The 21,984-nt window shown below is 48.0% G+C and overlaps 1 protein-coding gene across 4 annotated transcripts in view; it reads left to right on the forward strand.

The window, feature by feature from the left end:
- The first annotated feature begins 4,062 nt into the window (after positions 1 to 4,062).
- Positions 4,063 to 21,984, forward strand: part of RIPOR2 (RHO family interacting cell polarization regulator 2) — a 69,980-nt gene continuing 52,058 nt past the window's right edge. For all 4 annotated transcript variants that reach the window (XM_075084543.1, XM_075084540.1, XM_075084541.1 and 1 more), the window contains exon 1: positions 4,063 to 4,194. In XM_075084543.1, coding sequence (XP_074940644.1) covers positions 4,134 to 4,194 — 61 coding nt within the window. In that variant the 5' untranslated portion in view covers positions 4,063 to 4,133. The remainder of the gene's footprint in view (positions 4,195 to 21,984) is intronic.

Consider the following 21,984-nt stretch of genomic DNA (forward strand, 5'->3'; position numbering starts at 1 on the left):
CATATGTCTCCACCTTAGGGTCATCTGCCCCTCTTTTATATCTTTTCCTCCTTGTTTCCATGTAGGTTATCCCCCTAAACACAATCTTCAGTCCCAAAATAGCCCCAGAACAAAGTAGGGCACTAACTAACCCTCTCATGCACAACTTTCTGTCTCTTGGGAATCCTCCTTGTGCTGGTGCAGGAAGAGATGTGGATAGGAGAGAAGCTGTTTAAGACACCTCCCTTCTGCACCAGCATAGCAGGGCAGAAAATGGTCAGCTCATCTCTCCTGCTCCTTGTGGAGGTGTTGGTAATTTAAGGTAGGGGTGAACTAAAACGACTCCATCCAGCCCTGCTAAATGGCACAATTTTTTACCCTTCTTTTTCATAAAGCATGTCTTGGCTTTTAGTCCTGTGACTGAAAAGAAAACATCAGAACACTTGATTTTTCTCCTTGGCCAAAAATTCTAATGAAGTAAGTTGCAGGGGAAGAAGAAAGATTGGGGTGATTTAAAGGAGCTGTTCCTCATCTTGCTTGACCCGCCCTTGTTTTTGACATTTTCTCAGTCTCCCCCACTTTTTGTTGACAGGTTCTTAGAGGATGGGTGGTGGCTTTTTCTGAGAGCAGCATCAAATGCGGTTACATGAAAAACATGCATGTGAGAGCTTTGCAGTGACTACAAAATTGATTTTTTTTTTTTGGTGTGGAGTGGGGTTTTATGAGCCAACAGGTGGAAAGAAAAGTTACTGTGTTTTGGAACAGCTCAACGAGAATGAGGTAAAAATACTTCTTGTGGGTACAGGGGGCAAAAAGAAGGCTGAAATGCTACAAAATAAAGCAGGGGGGAAACCACTTCGCTAGGCTAGGTGGCTGAGATCAGTAAACAGCAAAGACACAGGCATGCAAACTGGCAGGGCAAAATTATGCTGCCCCAAATGCAAAGATGGGGCAGGCAGAAGGGGGACCTAGGCATCCATGTGAGGTGGGATGTTTTTGTCCGTGTTAACTTACCCCGTCTCGAGGGAAAGAGCAGGGTGCTCCCCTGAGGGACAGGTTTCTGGATGAACGACTCATGCTGCGGGAAATGTAGGTGAGGCTGCCGTCAAGGGACGATGTGGCAAACGGGAACGAATCAAAGCGACTCCTCTTTGTGCATCTGCAATGGAGGCTGAGTCATTACCATTCATCCCCAGCCCGGCTGGTGTGTTCATTCTGGTGACAGTTGTTTTCGGGAGAGAGGACAGCTTTTGATGCCTTTTAATTCCCGAAAATAAAAGAAAAAAGGGCTGTGAAGGTAACATGCATCCGGAGAGGCTGACTGAAAACAGTGGGTAGGGAAATAACTTTAAGTCCCAGGGAAATGCAGCACAAAAGGGAGCTGCCGCAATAACCAGGGCAGCATGGCTTACCTCTTCGTGTTTCTGAAGGAAGCGATAAGTGGCTAAAACTGCCCATGCTGGATTTGCAAATGAGCTTCTATTACAGGGCAACACAGGAAAGTTAGCATTGCTGTTGCAGGGTACTTTCTCCAGGTTTCTTCCTGCTAGACTGGCTATGTATTTTGAGTCTTTTGCCTCCGTATGTGTAGTATTGCTAATCTTACTACTTATTCGAATCAAGCCCAGAAAAACTCCTCAGCAGGAACAGCAAAGCCTCTTCTGACCCACATCGGTCCTCAGAGACTGACGTGCTCTGCAGCATCCATTGACTTTACAAGGGGCTCAAAATTTCTCCCATCCACCTCCTGCTGTTTCAAGGAAACGATACAGCTGCCCATTGCCAGGAGCCATTCTTGCCAGGAAGTTTTCACGCAAGAGACACCCTGTGACTGCTTTTCTTTCAGCATTTCTCCTTTCCCTCACCCCCGGCAGTCTTCTCACATGTTGGCCCCAAAAGGCTCTGCAAGCTCAGCGGTTTCCATCTCTGACCCTGGGTGTGATTTAGGAGGCAGTTCCCAGAGAGGTGCTGTCCCTCTGTGTCAGCATCCCCTCCCTCCAGATCGATGCTTTTCCTCTGCAGCTTTTATGTCTCCATCTTGTTATTCCTCTTCTCACACCTCTCTCCTTTTTCTTATAGATCCTTTCTTCTGCTCTGTTTCCCCTCATCACCCAGTAATGGTGTTACTTTCTTTTTACCGCTCTCTTTGTCCATTCACTACCGTAGCAGGAGGGCCTTACTGAGGCAGAGGGACTCTTCTGTTGAGCGCAATAGGGTGCAACTACCACCTAGTCAGAGGTGGTCCTTGCCTGAAGAAATCACTTCAAATAAGCAGTGCAGGAAAAAGGGTGAGGGGCCAAGTCTAGAAAGGTGAAGTGACTTCACCAAGCCTGCCCAGCGGGGCCAGAAACAAGTCCTCCCTCTTACTTGTTGGGCCAAACTGTCACCTTTACTCTTTGGGGACTTAAGCAAGTGTAATTCTAAAACAAAGCAAAGCAAGAGAGGTACCTCCTAGGAACAGAGTTCCTCAGGGAGTCTTGCTGCTGCAGCAGAGAAGCAACCAGGCAGTCACGCCACACCGCCCTACCAAAAGCAAGTCCTAGGAGGCTCTTGGCGTTGGCCACATCCACCTAGGAAAACACAGCTTCCCAGCCCCAGCAAGGCAGCAGCCCCCAGGTTGCGGCAGCCGAGACGCCCAATGTGACAGCAAGGGAGATGCATGAGCTCTGTGGGATGCATTGGCACTTTCCAGGGACCGGGAGGCACCTTACCTCCCTTGCCCCCAGAGGAAGGCTGTGCTTGAGCTGGGAAGGGGATTTTCGTCTTACTACAATGACCAAAGTGCTGCCGCAGGGTTTGCCACAGGAGCTAATGAACATGGCTCTAAGGCCTGGGCTGGGGTTAGCTCAGGTGCTCCAAATGGACCTGTCCCATCTTCTGTCTTGCCTTGTCTATCTGGACTAGTTCAAGTTGTGCGCTGCCTAGGAGACCAGCTGTCTCCATTTTCAGCCCTGCAGAAACCCACTGGTAGTTCTTTATAAAAAAAAGCCATAATAATTAGAGATGATTAGAGATTACATCTGCTTGTGACTCATCTACTGGAAGCTGTAGCGAACACCACTGCTGTGCTGGGAGTCTCGCTTTCAAGGGTGTGGCAACACATGCAATTACTAGGCTGAGTAATCAAAACTTGGTACAGATTTACTGTCATTACACACTACCTTCTGATAACAGAAATGTGAGGGACCACTGCTGTTAGGCCCCACACCTGTATGTGCACATGAATATCACCTGAGTGGTTCAATGAAGTCAGCAGGACTATGCAAGGCTCAGACATTACCTGAAGCCCGAATGTATTTTGTGCAAGTCTAGAGTAAGTTAGTCTGTAGGCATGGTCCTCTCATAAACTAAGAGACCAGTCAGGAAGGACTCAACTTGCTTTATCAGATTCAGAAAATGCACTCACTGAAGCGACCGGTGTGATGCAGAATTAGTATTAAAATAATATGCCTATTATTGACAGAAAACAAGTTTTACTTTGATGTTCTTATATTGTCTGCCTGATCATCAGGAAGGTACTTTGGTTTGGTAATGTACCAAAGAGGGTGATTCAGGAAAGCCTAAGTCCAAGAATCATGTCCCTGCTAGTGCATCTGCCCTGGTGTCACCTGTGGCTTTTCAGCTTGTCCACATGTCCATTGTCATGGGTCACCCCAGCATGGGTGAGAATATGCGGTCACTGCTGCCATGATAAATAAAAAATAACATCTTGTGCAAACATGGCACTGAGAGAGCCCAGGGGGTTTACTCTGGTCAAACTGTCCCAGAAGCGAAAGCGAGCTGCTCTGCAGACCAAGCAGGGCGAGTTGTTCCCTCACTCTACCTCTGCCACCAGAAAGGATCCATATTCATATGCAAAACCCCTACACCCCAGGCTGACAGGGCATTTTGAGACCACCCAGCGTGCCTCTGCTCTCAAAATCAACTTCTCTCTCAGCAGTAAGGACAGCCCGCCTCAAAACTCATCTTAAAGGCTGTCCGTAAAATCAAGAAGCGGTGTTCACATGAATGAGACTATTTTCGTAAGTGCAGATGCGGAAGCTGTTACTACCAAAATGTTTAGGAAACTGGTGAAAGGAAATAGTCAAGCTCTAGCGTAGGAACCAGTTCAAGCACTCAGCTCTGGCTGGTCCCCGAGCTGCGTCCTCGCCACGATGCAGCACACCCAAGAAGATCCGACTGCACTCGGAGAAGAAGATGATGCCTTTGGGGACGGTAAAGTCATCTTTTATTAAGCTAATCCTTCTCCTACTCAGACTAGAGACCGGTTTCTAGCTTGGGTGGTATTTCTCGGGTAAATCTGAAGTTGCATATGGGCTGCAAGGTCACAGGGTGATCAGACTTTCTTTTTCTTGTAAGAGAATAGAGAACAAAAGCACCCCAGATACAATAAAAATAACTTCCACACTAGTTCAGCAGCTTGCTTCCTCAGCAAGGAGGTTACTGCAGAAGAAGAAAGCTGGGGGTACACCAAGTGTGTTTGCTACAGCAGCTGAACTATGCAAAGTAGTGCATTGGGCATTCAACACCGCAGGTGCAGTTGTTGCTAAAGTAGTAGGGGCTCTTTACAGGGGCTACAGGCGACTTGCTACTTAAATTATCTGAACAAAATTAGCCTCCTCCTCTCTGCCACAATCCAGGGCACAGAGCCAGTGCCATAGCTTCTTATCCCTAAAACTTTCTGCCACAGCTTGATTCCTCACTGCTTGCACCCTGTGCCTCTGTTTATGTGTGTACTGAGCATTACCCGGTCAAAATAGCAGAGGCAGATGAGACGACCCAGAGGAGGAGGAAGAATCTGGCCCATGGTGTCTAATTTCTGCCGTTGCTCACTGCTCCCCTTTGCACTCGAGCAGGGACCAGGGGGACAACTTGCTCATGCAAATCTTCTCCCGGCCCCCAACCCTCCTCAGTTTCCAAGGGAGTTGAAGGCACAAAGAGCTGCCTGGATCTGCTCCAAAGACTGTGAACCTTTAAACTCACTTTCAGTACAGCTTCAGCAAACCTCATTTAAACAAAGCTCAGCTGCGGTTGGTATGGAAAACTTAGCAGCGAATAGTGCCAAATCAAGTTATCTGAGCCTTAGTGAAAGGCAACAACACAGCAGAGAAAGCAGCTTCAGTAATGTACTGTCTGTATTCAGATACATTTCTCACATATATATGCCCCCACTCCTCATCCTACGTCCCAGTCCAGGCTCAGAAGGGCAGTAGATTTGCAGAAAGGAGAGGTCAGAGCATTTGCATTCAGGAACAAATCCTGATAGTCCAGGGAAGACCTGATGCCACTGGTCAAATCACCTGGCACTGAAAGTACCCTCTTGCACTCCTTGCATCCTGCCCTCACACAAGTGGATGCTGCTTCTCAGGATAACTCACTGGATATGGACATTTCTGAGTGCTTTGCAGAGCCAGTGGGATTTAGGCTTCCTTGCTGTTTCTGAAACCTCTAGCCTATGTTCTTAATCAGAAACGTAGGAGGGAAGGAGAGGAATGTGTGCAGGTTATTTGACATTTATATTGCATTATCTGAAGGGAAAGATACAGTGCTTAAGAAATCCTTTCCAGCCTCTCAGCTAAGTTGTTTCTGGCAGGGCTGATCCAGCAACAGCTACAGAAGGCTGGCTTTTCAAAGGCAGGACCATTTTAAAATCCTCTCCATGACCCTGCTTGGAGCAGGAGGTTGGACTAGATGACCTCCTGAGGTCCCTTCCCACCTGAGTTATCCTATGAGCCTATGAGCCAGTGACAGCCTCTTCAATTCATCTGTGTGTAACCAGGAACAAATCTACCCCAGCTGCTCTCTTGGCCAGAGGGTCTGTTGGCTCCCAGACCTGCCAGCTGGAAAGCCCAGACAACATAGGCACAGTACTAGCCTTCCCCTTGAGCTCCCTCTCCTCTCTCTTGAGCAGGTTAGCCGGGAAACATTAACTTTTTGGCTGCTATTTCTGGAGCACTGTTGACCCTGGACAACCCAGCGCACTTGCAGGGCTGGGTGGGATCCGATCGGGGAGGAGCAGTGCCTGTTGCGGTCACAGGGCAGCCCCCACGCAGCTCACACTGCAGAGACCTAGGTGCCACCCAAAACATAGTCGCAGCTTTTCAGGCCAGATGGAGGCATTTGTCAGGTGCAGAGCTCTGACTCCCAGTGCAGCACAGACCACAGCTCTTAGGGTGTGGGCTTTTTTTGGTTTGTTTTCCACATCCGGTTTGATTTGGAAAGCGGTGGTGGCAGACCTCCCCTCCACCTTTTTATCTTGTCCCGATGGTTAGCTACTATCACAATTAAAGACGGCTAGATTTTACTTCTTCTAGTGTTGATTTGTCTAGCTTTTCTGGAGGTCGTTGCCCTCTTGTCCAGGAGAGCAAAGAACTCACTATTGCTTTTATATATATATAAAAATATATGTCTCATATAACTGTCCACAGACTGTATTCAGACCACTCTTGCCCTTTGCCAAGCAGGCTGTTAACTTTATATCACTGTTTCTTTATAAAATGCAAGTTTTAATCTTCTAAGAATTTTCATGGTTCTTCTTGGCTCCATCCCCTTGGAGATGGGGACACCAGCATGGAGCCCACTTCTCCGAAACTGTTACATCAGGAACAAATCCAGAAGTTATATGATCTGTTCACTCATACTTTATAAATACATACATACAAACATACATACATACGTATATATATATGGATCAGTTCAAGGATGAGCTAATATATACAAGGACTTCTCAACTCTTTTTGGGTCCCAGCATTACACAAGGGTCTCCTCTTCATCATATTTTCCTTTATAATGCTCAAGTCTTTCAGCAACAAAATTTCTCAGAGCAGGGTCAACTCTATCCCATAATTATGGCCTATCATCTCCTTTGCCCCCAGCTCTGCCCATACTAAAACCAGATATATCAGCTTGCTTTCTCAAGTAGCCTGTTCTCAGAGTGATTTACCAGTTCCCCAGACTTTGTGCCATCTGCATATTCAGTCCATCACTATTTAAAGTTCCCTTTCAGGTCACTGACATAAAAAGAGTTAAATCCTGTAGGGGTGGAACCCATCTGTGCAGGTCCTCGCTAGAAACTGGCATCCCTGATGATTCCTCAGCTGGGTTACATCTCTCATTTGGATTTGGTTTGGACTCATTCAGCATGTCCCGAATGGACCTACTCCATTTCAAGTTTCTTAGTAAAGATCTCATGCAGTACCAAGTCTTATTTCTTACAAAAGTTCAATTACACTAGCAACACAATTATTTTCTATAAAACCCTAATGAGTGCCACTGATTGTATTCCATCTCCTTTAATTTTGCTTATATGACTCCTAAATTAGCTATTCCATAAAGAGGCCGGGACCACTGACAGGCTATTGCACTGTTAGTGACACGTTAACTCATAGCTCTCTGGAAATCCTCTGGTGTTTCAAGTGTTTTTTAAAAACTCAGCAAAGAGCTCCTTGGACTGCTCTTTTCAAAGCTACAGTGTAAAAATTTCCTTTGGGAAATATAAAGGGGAAAAATATTTTCCCACTGATATAGACCATAAGCTGGTGCTGATAATTTCCCACATGCCAAAAAAAACATTCATTGAAAACTTCTGTATTTTCTGTAACATCATTGATGATTCCACCATTTTCGTGTACTTGTGCTCCGATAGCAATGTTTTTGCTTACCATACATTGACATTCCAAGTCACAGAGCTGGGTGTGACAAAGTATACTATATATATCTTAATAAAAAATCAGGCTGACCCGTGCAATAGGTATTCAAAGCTTGAAAATTATCATCCTCATAGAAAATCAGTTAGCTAATTTTCTTGTTTTCTAATAACAGTCTTGTGCTATCTCCTTCAAAGGATCTGCAGAGACTTGGCGAATTACTGTGCTTAGGTCCAGTGAAGCACAACTCCCCCTCCTCTGCAACACCGCCATCGTTTACCAGTGCACAGCTGTAGTATGCAAAAGTTTAGAGAAGGAACTATTTTAGCCTCTTGAAAGTACAGGCAGTGATATGTTTCGTTTCTTTTATGGCCTTACTGACTGTGTTAATTCAAGGCAAGTGACTTCAGTTAGTCTTACATACGGTCAAAACACCTACTTTGGGGAAAACGCTTTTTAATTTTTAGCCACTCTAAGTGCCTGAGATTCTGAAGTTGTATTTCATTAAAAAGAAATCACTTCCACTAGCACAAGGCTTCCCCTCAGCACTGCAGCCAAACAGGCATGTTTCTTTGGGTCTGTCTAAGCTGAGGAGCCAAGAAGGCTCCTAAGGCTCCCAGGCCCAGGGAGGGAGGGAGATCTGGGCTCGAGTCAGCTCTCTTGGCAGACCCTGGTTTCCCCTGGGAGGAGAGCTGAGCACTCACACAGAGGCATGATGCCACTGCCACAGCACAGCCTCGGATGGGAGCCGTGGGGTTGGCACAGCAGGAGCTCCTAGATCCATGCAGGCACATCTATGCACATAGTTTGCGAGCACCCAGCAAACACGTCAAGCATATGGGTCCAGGCATTTTGTTAGCAGTGATCAGCATATCCAAACTGAGATCGCACAGGAGAAATAGAAATTAGGCTGTGATATATTGCAGATATATTCATAAAGCTGCTCCACGCCAACCTCTCCTCCCATCTCCGCCTCCCATCTCCAGTATGTGCCCTCTGGTTGTGCCCGTGGTAACTATGACCTGCCTCAGGTCCAACACAAAATCCCATCCGTGTTTCCAAAGTATGGGGAAAAAGAGCAAAGCAGTCATTTTCATAGTATTCAGTAGGTAAGTGCGTGCTCCAGTTCAGTAGACCAGAGCCCCACTTTAGATGGTGCACTGCATGTTGTCAGAGTCCCAGGGCCCTCTCCTTGCCCAGGACTGACATGCTGCTAGGGCACACAGACATGCTCCAGCACTGCCACCCATCAAGGCTCCCAGCAGAACAGTAACTGCATCAAAATTTTAACGTATGTGTCAAAAACGTACCAGATGCCTTTACATCCTTGTAAAGCCTGCCTGCCCTTTTTAAGAGAGAGAAGAGTTTTAGCTCTGGGGTTTGGGATCAGCTTTGAGGCTTAGCTGAAATGAAAGGTAGCTGCTGCTCATGGTTATGGGTACCACCTGGTGTATTGTAACATTTCTGCTAATGTTAGGGAAAAATGAGGATAATGTCTTGGATGTTAATTTAAAGTTGAGACATGCTCTTTATTCAGCAACAGCTCAGGTTAAGCAACCTTCCTCTTCCCCTAAAGCAGTACAAGACACTATGCTTTCCTTGGACATACAGCTGCAATGACTTGTCTAGAAGTTACATGGAGAGATCAATGTCACAACTTGTCCATGACCCACTTCCAGAACCAGGCTTCTTTCCATGCTGTAGCTAGCCAGCTGTTCACCCACCACCGCCAGCCCCGCTTTGGTGAGAGCCAGTTCATGTATGCCCCCTCCCCACAGAGTGCATTGAGCTGATGCAACTCTAAGCAAATTATGTCTTCTAAGGGCGTCAGTATGGTATTCCAGCGGATGTGTACCTCAGAGATATACAGAGATACCGTTTACCTGTGTTTTCATCACAGAGTTTGACATGTCTACTTTTTCCAGCGTACAAGTGCCTAATATCTGCAAAGGCTGTAGTAAAGATGAGTAGCCTTGCAATGTATTAAGCATGGGGGCTCCTTCTCCTTGACTGCTGGGAGACTATGGATCATTGTTCTGAAAACATTTACAGGTTCCACTAGCCCTACCTGTCCTTTCAGCTTATCTTGTGTTCCCAGCGACAGAGAATGCATGTGTCACACTCACTGCAGCCCAGAGTAAGTGAAGTCTCATCACTTCATTACCAAGGCAACAGTGTCTGCTTCAACCAGATAGATAGATTGTAGTAAGAGATGTTTGACCTATAAACTCAGATTGAAGCACCTTTCTCCAAGAACGTGGGCAGACCCACTTAGCATGCTGGACAAGAACAGTGTGGAAAAGAGGGTGTGCTCTTATAGAACATTTTTGCTTATTCCTGTTTACGCTAAATGCTTCGCTCACCTGCTTCTCGCAGCTGCTTCTTTTTGGTTGTGGTCCATGGGCAGATACAGAGTTATGCAGACGGGTGAGAGAGCTTTTTGTGGTCAGAGGAGGCAGTGTGAGGCACCGAACCCCAACCCAGGCGCCCCCACATCGACCCACCCACAGTGCTCCAGCCCCCCCAGTGCTTCCAGCTGTCCTGGGCAGCTGGAGGGCTATTTTTAACAGGGCATTGCACTCCACAGTTGAAGCAGAAATGCTTGAGTCTATGAGGTCTGAAATTCAGAAAAGAAGTTTGAAATGAGAGACACTTTCTGCTTTGTTGTCTCCCTATTTTCATTAAAGATCTTTGATCTTTTTGGTTTTTCCTTTTCCGTGTCTTGAAGGCAACATGTTTGGTTCGTATTTGTCGACAATATTTCTAGATCGCTAATAATAACAACAGCAAGGGGAAAAAACAGGTCAGATAAACAAGTGGTATTTAACCAGCCGTCAGAGAAAAGAGGAAGGTACGTACAAGCCAGAGAGAAACCACTGATTAGGTGTGCTCGGGCAACCTTCTAGGCTTTCAAAACAAGTATCTCACCAAAGGTTGAAACAAAACTGCCTTCCTTTGCACCCTTTTTCCCCCTCCTGTTTTTAGACAGTGTCTTTACAAAGCTCCATGAAACACGAGCTTTTTGTCATCCAGTTCTATCATTAAAGTCACAAAATAAATGTGGCTTGGCTAGCATAAGCTGGTGGCATAAACAACTTCACCCCTTTAACAATTCGAGGCACGGCTCAGCTGCCTCTGAAATGTGCTTCCGCCTGCCTGGATGCTAAAACCAAAGCCTTGTGGTTGGTGTATCAAGGGTGTGACAGTCACAAAATGACCGGGTCAGGAAGTGCAAAGTTAAAAGGGGAGGAGTGAAAACAGCCTGAGAACATGAATTAAAGAGAGAGAGGAGAGTAGTCAAGCACTTGTCAATGTCACAGAGGCACTAAGAAGTCAATGGTAGGATGATTTCTCCATGGTAGGATTTCTCCTACATCGCACCATCGCTTGAGGGGTAAGGGTTAATGTCAGGCCCCACAGAACTTTAAGTCTTGATCTGGCACTCAAAAGCAGGGAAACGGTTTGAAGAGGGGTCCCACTGTGTCTGCCACCTAAGCAACCCTTCCTTGCTGCTGAAATTCACAGCTCGACCAACAGACATTCTCCTGAGAGGGGGTGTGTGTGCATTTGCACACCCAAAAAAGATCGGGTGGGGAGGGTGCAGGAAAACATTTATGTTGTGAAGAGCCACTGGTATTCTTGTGTCTTTGGCAACTGGATAACAGGTGAAGCAAAACCGCTATGTAAATCCTGATCATAATAGGCTTAACACTGCATGACTTACAGGGGCTGGTGTTGGCTTACTCTGGTTTAATTGCAAGTAGTCTAGGAATTGGAAAGTTCAGAGACCCAGACCTTGTAAATGATGCCTACAGTTTAAAGAGTTGGTAAAAGATGGAAAGACAAAATTGAGGTGGAAAGACAAAAATGAGGTGGAAAGAAAGGAAGCCACAGAAAGAGAGAGAGGGAGGGAGAAAATAAAGTGGGATTTTGGGGAAAGTCAACCCAGCCCCTGCCTGAAAAAATGGCAGGGGATAACCACATCTGGCTGCACCCAAATCGGAGCAGTTCAAATCACCTCTATTCCAACCTTCTCAGATGGTTAGGGTCCTAGATCCTCAAGCTGGCTTCCTTAAGTTCCCCTTATAGTGAGTATGTGTGGGTGAGAAGGAGGGAGGGCGGTGGATGGCAACAAGGAGCCCTTCCAGGTGCCAGTTCAGAGCATGGAAATGGGGATCCTTTCTTTAATTCCTTTAATTAATTTCTTTAATTACCTGCTGTAAGAGCCTGGCTCTTTCCCTGACCACGGAAGTCCCCTTCTGCTAGCCTGGCAGCAGTGGGCACAAGTGTGGTTGGTGCCCGTATGGCATCATGCACATCCATAGGGGTGGCTGGTCCCCAGGCAGGGCGGCAGGAGGCAGGTCCAATGCAGGAGCCAGGTAGCCTCATTTTTGTGATAACGGGTCCCACATAGGAAGCCCTGCATCAACCTCTTACCATTAAAGTGATGTTCTGCTTGTACTTTGCCTCTAAACGGGACTCAGCAGCTAGGGTACTGTCTACACAAGTCCAGGATTAGGTTCCCCCAGTGCCCAATGGTACTTTTACTTTTGCCCCATGAACTGCTAGGAAAACTTCCTACACTTGGTGCTGCCCTGCAGCACCACGGTGGGAGGAGCTCAGTGCCCAGGTTGCTCCTGCAGCATCAGTCGCCAGACGGTGCCGGGACAATGCCTGGCCTTTACTGCCCATATCATGATATCCCATGAGCCTGCCTATAATTAATAACAATCCATCCCATAGAGAAGAAAAGACACCGAAAATACTCCAGCCCCACAAATACTCAAGCCCACAATCCTCTCCCTGACCCAGGTGAAATGGCTGCCCTGGCACAGGGCAGCACAACCCAAAACCACCCCAAAAACTCAGACAAAACTGTCTGAGGCATGTGTAGCATCGCACAAAAAGGCTTGCAACACCTCCACTTTCATCATGCCAGGCTCCTCTCAGGGTCAGCCCTGGCTTCCTGCCAGCCCCATGCCCTGCCCAAGGGGAAGTTGCCCACAGTGCAAGCTTTTGTGCAAGTGATCTTCTCTTCATGCCATGCAATACCGGAGTGAGAAGCTCCCCAGGCTCCCCTAATGAGCACGCCTATCGTTTGGGAATGGTGGTGGCCAAGCGGCAACCCAAGAACTTCCCTAGAGGGGTGTCAGAGCTACCCATGGCAGAAAAGAGAGGGACAGCCTCTCTGAGGGACTCGACAGGATGGCAATAAGTTCTGTGAATATATAGTCATTACCATAGACGTTAAGTTTTCAAGGACTCCTGCAGGAGCCTTTTGGAGATGAGCTTATAAAATCTTACATCTTTGCCCTACGGCTTTCTGAAACTTGTGATTAAGATGCCGGTGGCTAAAGAGGCTGGCCAGCATTCAGGGTCCACAGCAGAAATGGAGCTTTGTTGGTACCCTTCTCACTTGGTGGTAGCTTGGGGCAGTGGAAAAGCTCTGCTGTGAATGTGGATGCGACCTCTAAGGCATCGTGTCCATTTTAGCAGAGTGGTTGTGACTGTGTAGAAGTGCAGTTTGCCAACAGAGAGCTCCCTGTAAGATTTGGAGTCTCGCTTGCTGGGTTCTCTCACTCAAGAAGGAAAAAGAAAAAGACAGGACAGGGCCCAGGTAATGTCATCGAGCTAACACAGGTAGCACTGAGCAAGTGAGATCTTTTTCTGCCTCAAATATTACCCGCTGACCAGAGGTCACTGCGGTTTCTTAATGGTGGTGACATGAGGAGCAGAGAGAGCATAGCCCACTTCCTCCAGGGATTCCTTGAGTTATGGAGTGGCATCTGGATAATCCATCTGATTTGTAAATCGAATGATTTGGGGAGTTTAGGTTACATCAGGACTGATAGATTGGGTCATAATATGCAGCCTTCACACTGAACTAACAGATTTCCTTTTGGAGAAAGGAGCGATTTTCTAGATGTAGATAGATTTGAAACTAGATAGTGTCTCCGAGATCCTCCTACAAACACATGCAAGGAGTGTCACACTAGCAATACTAGCATTCATTTAACAAGTTAAGCCCTGTTTTTATTGAGAAGGGTGGGAATGTTGAAAAGTGTCCATGTAAAAACATCCTGAAAGTGAAACAAAGCCACCCGAGGAGCTGAGCCCTCCAGCACTGCTGAGTTCAGCTCTAGAGTTGGATGACGATAGTGGTTTTTTTTAATTTTCCCATGGAAAAGCAGGCAGCTCAGGAGGTCCTGATCTGCTCTGCCTCTCCCCATCACTCTGGGGAGCTTCCTGCCCTTTCTATTCCTGATGCCGGTTGTGAGCCAAGGAAGAGTTAGCTTAATCAGCAACACCAGCCACTGATTAGTGCCAAGCTGTTGTCATTAATCACTTCAAAAATCACTGCGCTGAAAATAGTACCCAGGGTCAGATGTTCAGAAACTGGCGTGGTTTAACTGGTGTCATGTAACCCCAGCCACAAAGCCAAGCCACGCCCCTAAAGAAACAGTATTTCTTTGCTTTACATTACATATCATTTGTGATTTTTTAATTCAAATCCACTCACAGCCCCAGTGATGTGGCATGAAAAGCTGCACTTCATCTTTCCTAGAGGAAATGACTGTTGCGAGTTGTTAAACACCTCCAGGTGAAAGGCAGGCTGACCAGCAAGCAACTTGTATCCGCCCAAAAGATGCATAGGGGTACTGGCCTGAGGGTTTGGTCGTGAGTTTCTCTGTGCTATGGACCCCTCCTCTCCTTTGAAATAATCTCAGTCCAGATATTTGGCAGATGCACTTGGGGCTCATTACGTTACAGAGGCAGCGTGTTCACTGCGCTCCCCCGAATGGCATTTTGTGTGCGCTGCACTTGTTTTATATTTGCTACATTTAAGCCACAGAAATATGCACTGATGTGGAAAAGAGGGCTGTGGCGGTATCTTGGAGGCAGGAAGGGAATGAAAATCATCTCTCAAAGCTGCAATCCTCTGTGCAGAACTGCGGCCCAGGAGAAAGAAAGAGGAGCGCAGTCAGCTCGGGACACTGGCCGCACCGAGGACCCGGCTGGGTCACCCATGCTGCTGTCCATCTGGAAATGATGTCAGGGAACTCTGGTTTTATACTAGCATAACTGAGGATGGAAAGTGCTTGGAGCCTTTGTCCCAGAGGATTTGTCCTGGGTTTCTGCTATGAAACCACCACACTAGGAACACGCAGGAATACAGGTGTGCAGCACTGCAGGGTTCGTACACAGCACTTGATTTTGAAATTTGTCCAGCATTATTTGCTCCTTTCCCTCCACCCCAGCCTTTGCATCCTTCTCCTACCTGACCATCATTTTTCCCAGACCATGCTCTTCATCCCTGCAGCTCCTCCCCTTCTTGTTGTGACCTGTGGGACATGTTGAGCAGAAGGAAGGCAGAGGCTGTCTCTACACTGCTGCTGGAGGGCACAGCAAGGCAGGCCAAAGCCCTGGGTGCTCCCAACCTGCTTTTTCAGTCATGGACCTAGGATAGCTTTGGTGGCTGCTAACGTGTCTCACCCCATGTAATAACTATCCTTCGTGTTCCTTGGTCCTTCCAGGCCAATTGCCTCCTTCATAGCATGGGGCGGACAAGAATGGGCCTGGCCCAGCCATGCTGGGACTGCTAACCAAAGTATGCTTGGGCATGTACAAAGAAAGCTTTCTCATCCTCTGTGCTTCAGAGCTTGCCCCAGATTTGGCTCCAAGTGCAGGTAAGGCTGCAAGAGGAGTCTAGAGGTGAACATGGGTGAGTCTAGAGGTGAACATGGGTTGAGTCTAGAGGTGAACATGGGCTGGGTCCACAATTTACCAGCGGTCCTGATGTAGCCAGCAAGTTTCAGCAGCAGGTATTACTGCCTGGTTACATGGGTAGAAACGGCATCAATCTCTAAGAGACCCACAAACACAGTGGAGAGCTCCGCCCGCCGTCATGGTGGAAGATGAAGTTTGCGGCAGGGAGCCAGATCTGGGCACCTGAGAGCCAAGAAACAGGAGAGAGTCAGAAGATTACTTAAAGATTCAAGAGGATCCCAGTGAGAAAGCTGGTATCAGATCAACTTTCTGTCTACAAAGCCAAATCCTTTCCTGGATATGGTCTAACAGAGCTGCCTTGATCTTATACATATCATTTGTACTGGGAAATGCCGCCCCAAGCAGGTATCTCATGTCCTGCAGAACCGTGGGAAGCACTGGATCCCGCTGTCCGCACTTTCTGGCCAAGGTGGGAGAGAGGTTTTTGAGGCTGTCCAGCCAAAGAACTTCAAGCCAGCCCATCACTAACAGCATGGAAGAGGTTGTCTGACAGCCACGCTCCCAAAAAGCAGGCTGACAGCACCATACCTGTCACTTCAGATCTCTGATCACTACCATAGCTTTGATCATCCCATTGCATAGCTGACTTCCAGCTGTCCAGGAAAGCAAAAATAATTTTCCAGTAGTTTTTCATGCACCTTAATTAGAAAGCAAGGAATGCTTTTCAAAAACAAGAGAGGGGAAAAAATAAGGCTAGAGCTGCAGTACTAGACATGCCATCCACACACTTGGTGTGCACTTAAGAGCGTCTCAGCCGGCCCTGGTTGCTAAGCAGTCTGAGAAACTGGAATGCGCTGCTCCCTCCAACCCTCCATGAACATTGACACCCAAAACCTGTCCAGAAGAGGCACCGGGGCTGATTTTGAAATGGGGACAGTTCTGGGGGAAAAAATGTAATTGCTGGCTCCTTTGTCCTGCTCCCCAAGTTACATATGTGAAGGCAGGCAGGGTGTATGCTTGTGCCTGCACCTCCTGAAGTTCAGTTTCTATCTCTAAATGCTGCCAGGTGCACAGGCTGGTGGTGGGAAGTGTTCTTGCCCTGAAGGCAGCTATCTCACATCACCACAAATGCAGCAAGGTGGGATAAAAAATTGCTAAAAGAAGGATTACCTATGGAAAGCGTTACTTCTTGTGGTATATTAAAAGCTAAAGGCAGCTCCCCTTTCTATCCCTACCCCTCTCCCTGCACACCCACAGCGGTTCCTTGGTATCCCAAGTGTGTTCTGACCACTGTGCCATAGGGCACAACCATTGCATTATACTTTGGTCATTCCCAAAGATCCAGCTGTGCTGAGCATCTGGCCAGAGATCCCAGAAGACTGAATCTGTTCTTGAATCACTGCAGAAGATCAGCTCGAGCAACTTTTTCCCCACAAAGTGCCCCAAGAGCTGCAGGTGGAAAGCTTTGCAAAAGCAACATCAAGAGAAATGAGGAACTGGAGGGTAGAGCAGCAACACAGTGATGGGAAGTAAAAGGGGGGAAATGGTTGCACAGTGGTTAGGGGATGGCAGCAGTGAAAAACAAGTGGGTATGAAACTCTTTTAAAAGGAGAGCAAGAAGTGTTACAGGATGATGATGAACGCAAGCCAGATGTACTGGGCAGGCTCAGCTGACAGAGAAGGAGTAAATATTGGAATGGAGTCAGCCCAAAGAGCAGCATGGGCAGGGTGTAGTGTAGAGAGTAAGAAAGTTGTGGCAACACTTTAATATGTTCATCTGGGAAGAGTAATGGTGAACTTGCATACGGTCACCAAATTAAAGGTCATGTCTTGCCCAGATTGCTCATGGCAGGGGTCAGGCTTTTGTCCTTTATCTCTTCCCTGAAAGCCTTTCCAAGTGATGGTTCTGGTAGCTGCTATGCTCCCCATTCTCAAACCAAATCATTCACTTCTTTTTTTGGACTAAGGTCCACAGGTAAGAGCACTCAGGTTTGCTACCTCTGTTTCCACAGGAGGCTTGCCTGGGTGTGATACCTGCAGGAGACATCTTGTGGGGCATCCGTGAGTGATATGAAGATGCTGTGTGCTTCCAGGCCCCCCCTTCTGAGCAAGGGAGATCCACAGAAACACAGCAAAGAGGAGTTAGAACAGAAGAAGCCTCTATACAAATTGTTTTCCTTAAAGTCTAGGGCAGGCCTGATCTACCTCAGATATCCAAAGCTGTTGGTCTGCCCGCCCATCCCCCTCCTCCTTTGGCCTCTCACTGATCCAAACATGCTAATGAGGGACCTCCATGCAAATTGCTATCTGTATGGTCTGTTGAGCATTGCCACCTACCACCAGTCCTCACTTTCAGGTGAATGAAATCACCCAGGACTGGGCTACGCCTTTGTATCTGCATAACAGATATACATCTCCACAGAAATCAGGGAAATCGCAGCAGTATCCCACATTTTCACCTAGGTCCTCACAGAGTCCTCCTGCAAACTGTCTTATGGGGGAAAGATTGTTCCCCCCAGACCTCTGTCCAGACTACTGGGTCCTGCTCCCCCTTTCCAGGTTTCTCTAGACACACCTGCAATGGACCAGAAAGCCAGGGGGATCCTCCTGCTATGCTGATTCAGGGGATTCAGTGAGCTGGAGCCTGTGGGGTGATGGGAAAAGTGAAGTACTTCTCACTATATCCACCCCCCAGAGCGATGTGTAACTGATGCATATCAGCCAGAAAATCCTGCTCAGCCCTTGCAAGAAGCCTTCCAGGTGCCTGGGAGGAGCAGGGCATTTAGGTATTCTCAGACTATAATCTCTCCTCTCTGATAATCCTGGTTTACTCTTTGGCCTGGGAGCAAAGGCTAATAGAAAGCAAAGTGCTCCAGAAAAGGTAATTTAGGAACTCTGGCTTAAGTCTCAAATATCATGTGGGGATGGCATTGCTGGGAATTAGTGTTTGTGAAGGTGCACTGGAGCTGGTGTGGAGGTGGAAGTGAAACATAATTGACAATTACTGGTTTGGAAAGGTCACTGTTTTCTGGAGACAAAGCTAGAATCAGCTGTTGTCACTTAGAAATTTCACTGGGGATATTCATGCTGACCTATTTTTAACATAATAGCAGATTACACTGCAATACAGTGAATAATTTATAGGAGCGGTAGCATGATCACAGCCACAAGACAATGGCAGCTTGGGTTCCTGCCCAATTATAGAGGGAGGCAGAGCTCTCTGGCATTTTCCTCTGAATTAGCAAAACAAGACACAAGTGGAATGACCGACCCGAGCCTTTCAAAAGCATGTGTGTCAGGATGAATATATGTCCGGAAGAACTAAGTGGGACAAAGATTTTATCTAGAGCATCTGTAAACCTACTCAGTCTCGTTTGGGCAACCTACAGCACTGGGAGCAGGGAAGTGGGAATGCGTGTAGGGTTGGGGGTGATGGAGAGGAGGAAATTAGCTTTCTGCGTTTGCTATGCAAAACTATATTGAGAAACCAAGAGAAGCAGCTCATACATCCCTAGAACATGCATTTGCATAGGATAGAGAATATTTCCTTGAAAGAGGAGGCTGCAAATGAATGAGCTATTTGCATCTGCAACCTTAAATTCAAAAAAATCTTCTGCGAGATAAGACCAAAAGGGCCAGAGGGAATTTGTCACATGGGTTACACATAGAGTAATTGCCAAGAACTACTGTAGGAGGCTCAAGGTTGAAGCAAGATGCTGCAATTAGTATATGGCACTGAAAACCTTTAACAAATTAACCAGGCTTCCACAGCAAGAGCTGCCACCCCCTAAAAGGCTGAAATGGACTCAAAAGCATATTAAGTATGCATGATGAGACATTTATAGCTTTCAGCATTGCCACAAATATTCCCTCTCCTCTTCCCCTGGCATTCCACAGCCTGAAGTGCGCAGCTGCTTTTTCCAGAAAGCAACTTCTCCGCCTTGGCCTCAGAGTTCACATCCTATGTTAAACACATGAAATGGGGGCATAGGTGATTCAGTCAGAAACATAGAAAGGTCACCCTAAAAATTTCCCCCTGCAGCTACAGCACTAGCACTGTGTCAGCAGCGGCCCCTGCACTTTTTCCAGTGGAGAAGTGGGTGCCCTTGGAAAAGCCACCGCTGTGATTGCTGTAGAGCCCATCTGAACTCAGAAACCTTGGAAACAGCCCTTAGGCCCCAGAGGTCTGCATGCCAGTGTGAAGAGCATCCTTTTCTGCTTTTACTGAATCTGGAGTTGCTTTCTCTCATTTCTGCTTCTTAAGGCTACAGGGTGCTGTTTATTTTCAGCATACAATATAAATAACACATGTTCATTATTACTGCTGAAAATTGCTTAAGATGATAGGTCAGCTGGAATTGGCAGCTTGGATTTTTTTATTCAGTGAGTGTTTGGTTGGGGTTTTTGGTGGGTGGTTTTTTTTTTTTTCCCATGCACAATGTTCTGTGAAACCCCAACTCTTATTCTTTGTTGTCATTTCCTAAACTCCTCCATACGGTACCATCCTATGTGCGACAGGTCTGTCTGCTCAGTGAAAAACATTTGCATTTGAAAGGGCGAGTCTTCCTATCCTGACCCAAACGGGGAAAGACACAGGCACATAGGGAGAGTATCAGTATTGTCTCCTCTAGTCGCCTTCCAGACTGTGCCCATTTACCAAACCCATGGACTTGCTAGGGGCCCCTCTGCCACCCAAAAAGAAGCAATTTCAGTTGTTTAAGAGGTACGAGGGAGAGCTTGTTGAAGAAGCTTTATATGTTGGAAGAGGGACAGCAAATCACATAGAAAATCCGACATGGGTGATGGCTGAAGTAAAGTCCAGCATGAAAAAAAGCTGCAGAAGGGAAATGGAGATGTCCTAAGGCCAGCAATAAATATATGCAGAGTCCTTACCTCTATAGAGATGTATTTATAATAACTAGGACTATATATTTTGGAAGGAAGACTGACTTTGAAGAAAATACCCCACAACCCCTGGGAAAATACAGCTTTCCTGCCTTTTTATATTGCCCAGGGTAGTCCAGGAGAGATGCCCAAAGGAAGAAATGTAAGCTCCATTCATTGCAATGTTCTTTCATTTATAGTCGTCTTTAACTGCTGTCTTCAGCCCTCCCGACATCCAAATTTAGAGCCTGCTTTCGCACAGGCTGCTGAAGGCAACGGAGGCTGCAGCGCGCAGCCCCCTGGCCGCGGGGAAGGCGAGCGGCGGTGGTCCCTTCCCCGCACCCTTCCCCGGGGGACCTATCAGGGGCCGTTTTGCGGGTGTCCCATCCTTCGGCCAAACCCCCCCGAGAGGCAACAAGCATCGAATGGAAAAGGGAAGAACCCCCCACCTCCTCGCCGCCGCTCCCAAAAAAGGTGCTAAGCCACCGGCAGCGCTTCCCACCGGGGCTAGATGGGGGGGGGGGGGGGGGGAGGCCGCGCGGTCCCGCATCGCCCGCGGGGGTCCTGCTTCGTCCCGCACCCCCCTCGGGGGTCCCGCACCGCCCTGCCTGCGGGGGCGGGCCGCGGCCGCGCAGCGCCGCGCGCCAGCGCCCCCTCCCCCTCCCCCTCCTCCTCCTCCTCCTCCTCCTCCTCCTCCTCCTCCTCCTCCTCCTTCTTATCCTTCTCCTCCTCCTCTTCCTCCTCCCTCCCTCCCTCCCGCAGCTCCTGAAGGAAAAGCCGGCAGCAGCCGCGCTCGCTGCCAGAGCGGCGGTGCGCTGCCATCGGAGGCGGGCTGCCCTCTCTCCTCCTCCTCCTTTTATTTTTATCTTTTTTTTTTACAAATTTAAATTATTCCTTTTTTTAATCCCTGCCGGCCGGCTGCGGGCGCGGCCGCCGGGGATGGGGCGCCGCGGTGCCCGACGAGCGCTGGGCGGCGGCGGGGGGCGAGCGGCGTCCCGGGGCGGGCTGTGAGCCGCGGGGAGCAGCAACAGGTACCCGGCCGGGCTCGGGGGGCTCCGCGGGGGTGGGTGCGAAACCCGCGCGGGAAGGAAGCGGGGGTCCCAGCTCCCGGAGCGGGACGTGGCGGGACTGAGCCTGAGGGCGCCGGGGGGCCGCTCCCGTCCCCCCTCCTCTGCCAGCGCCCCGCCGCTCGCCGGGGCTAGGCGGCGACGGGGTTTTGAGGAGGGAAAATGGGGCTTCTGCGGGGATCCTTGTGTGTGCTGTGAGGCAGGGGATGTGAAGAAAGTCTTGGTTGTGGGTGTTCGCCAATGGATATGAAAAGCTGTGGGGGGGAACTGATTTAATGTTTTCTCATAGTGCATGGAAGCGCTTAGCCTGGTTTCCACCAAAAAAAAAAAAAAAAACCAAAAAAAACCAACCCACCAAGCATAAATCTCAGCCTTTCCTTAGGTCTTGTCTTTCTATTTCCAGCGAGCTTTTATGGTATTACTGGTCAGAGGAAAGCTTCGACCCTCTTAAGTTCTCCTTTCAGTCTCTGGCTCATTCCCAAGAACCGATGCAAACATATTACACACTGGCACCGCACTTCAGTTTACCTTTGAATGCCCTGGTTACAAAAGGTCATCCTAATCCTATGACTGATCTTTCTATTGCTGTGTTCACTGAGCATTTTGCTGTCCCTCATTTAAAGTTTCAAAAAGCTTTCTGGAAACTGTGTGTGCGCGTGCGTTTGGGTGCGTGTGGCCGT

Source organism: Phalacrocorax aristotelis, chromosome 2 (genome assembly GCF_949628215.1).
Source record: "Phalacrocorax aristotelis chromosome 2, bGulAri2.1, whole genome shotgun sequence".
NCBI lineage: Eukaryota > Metazoa > Chordata > Aves > Suliformes > Phalacrocoracidae > Phalacrocorax > Phalacrocorax aristotelis.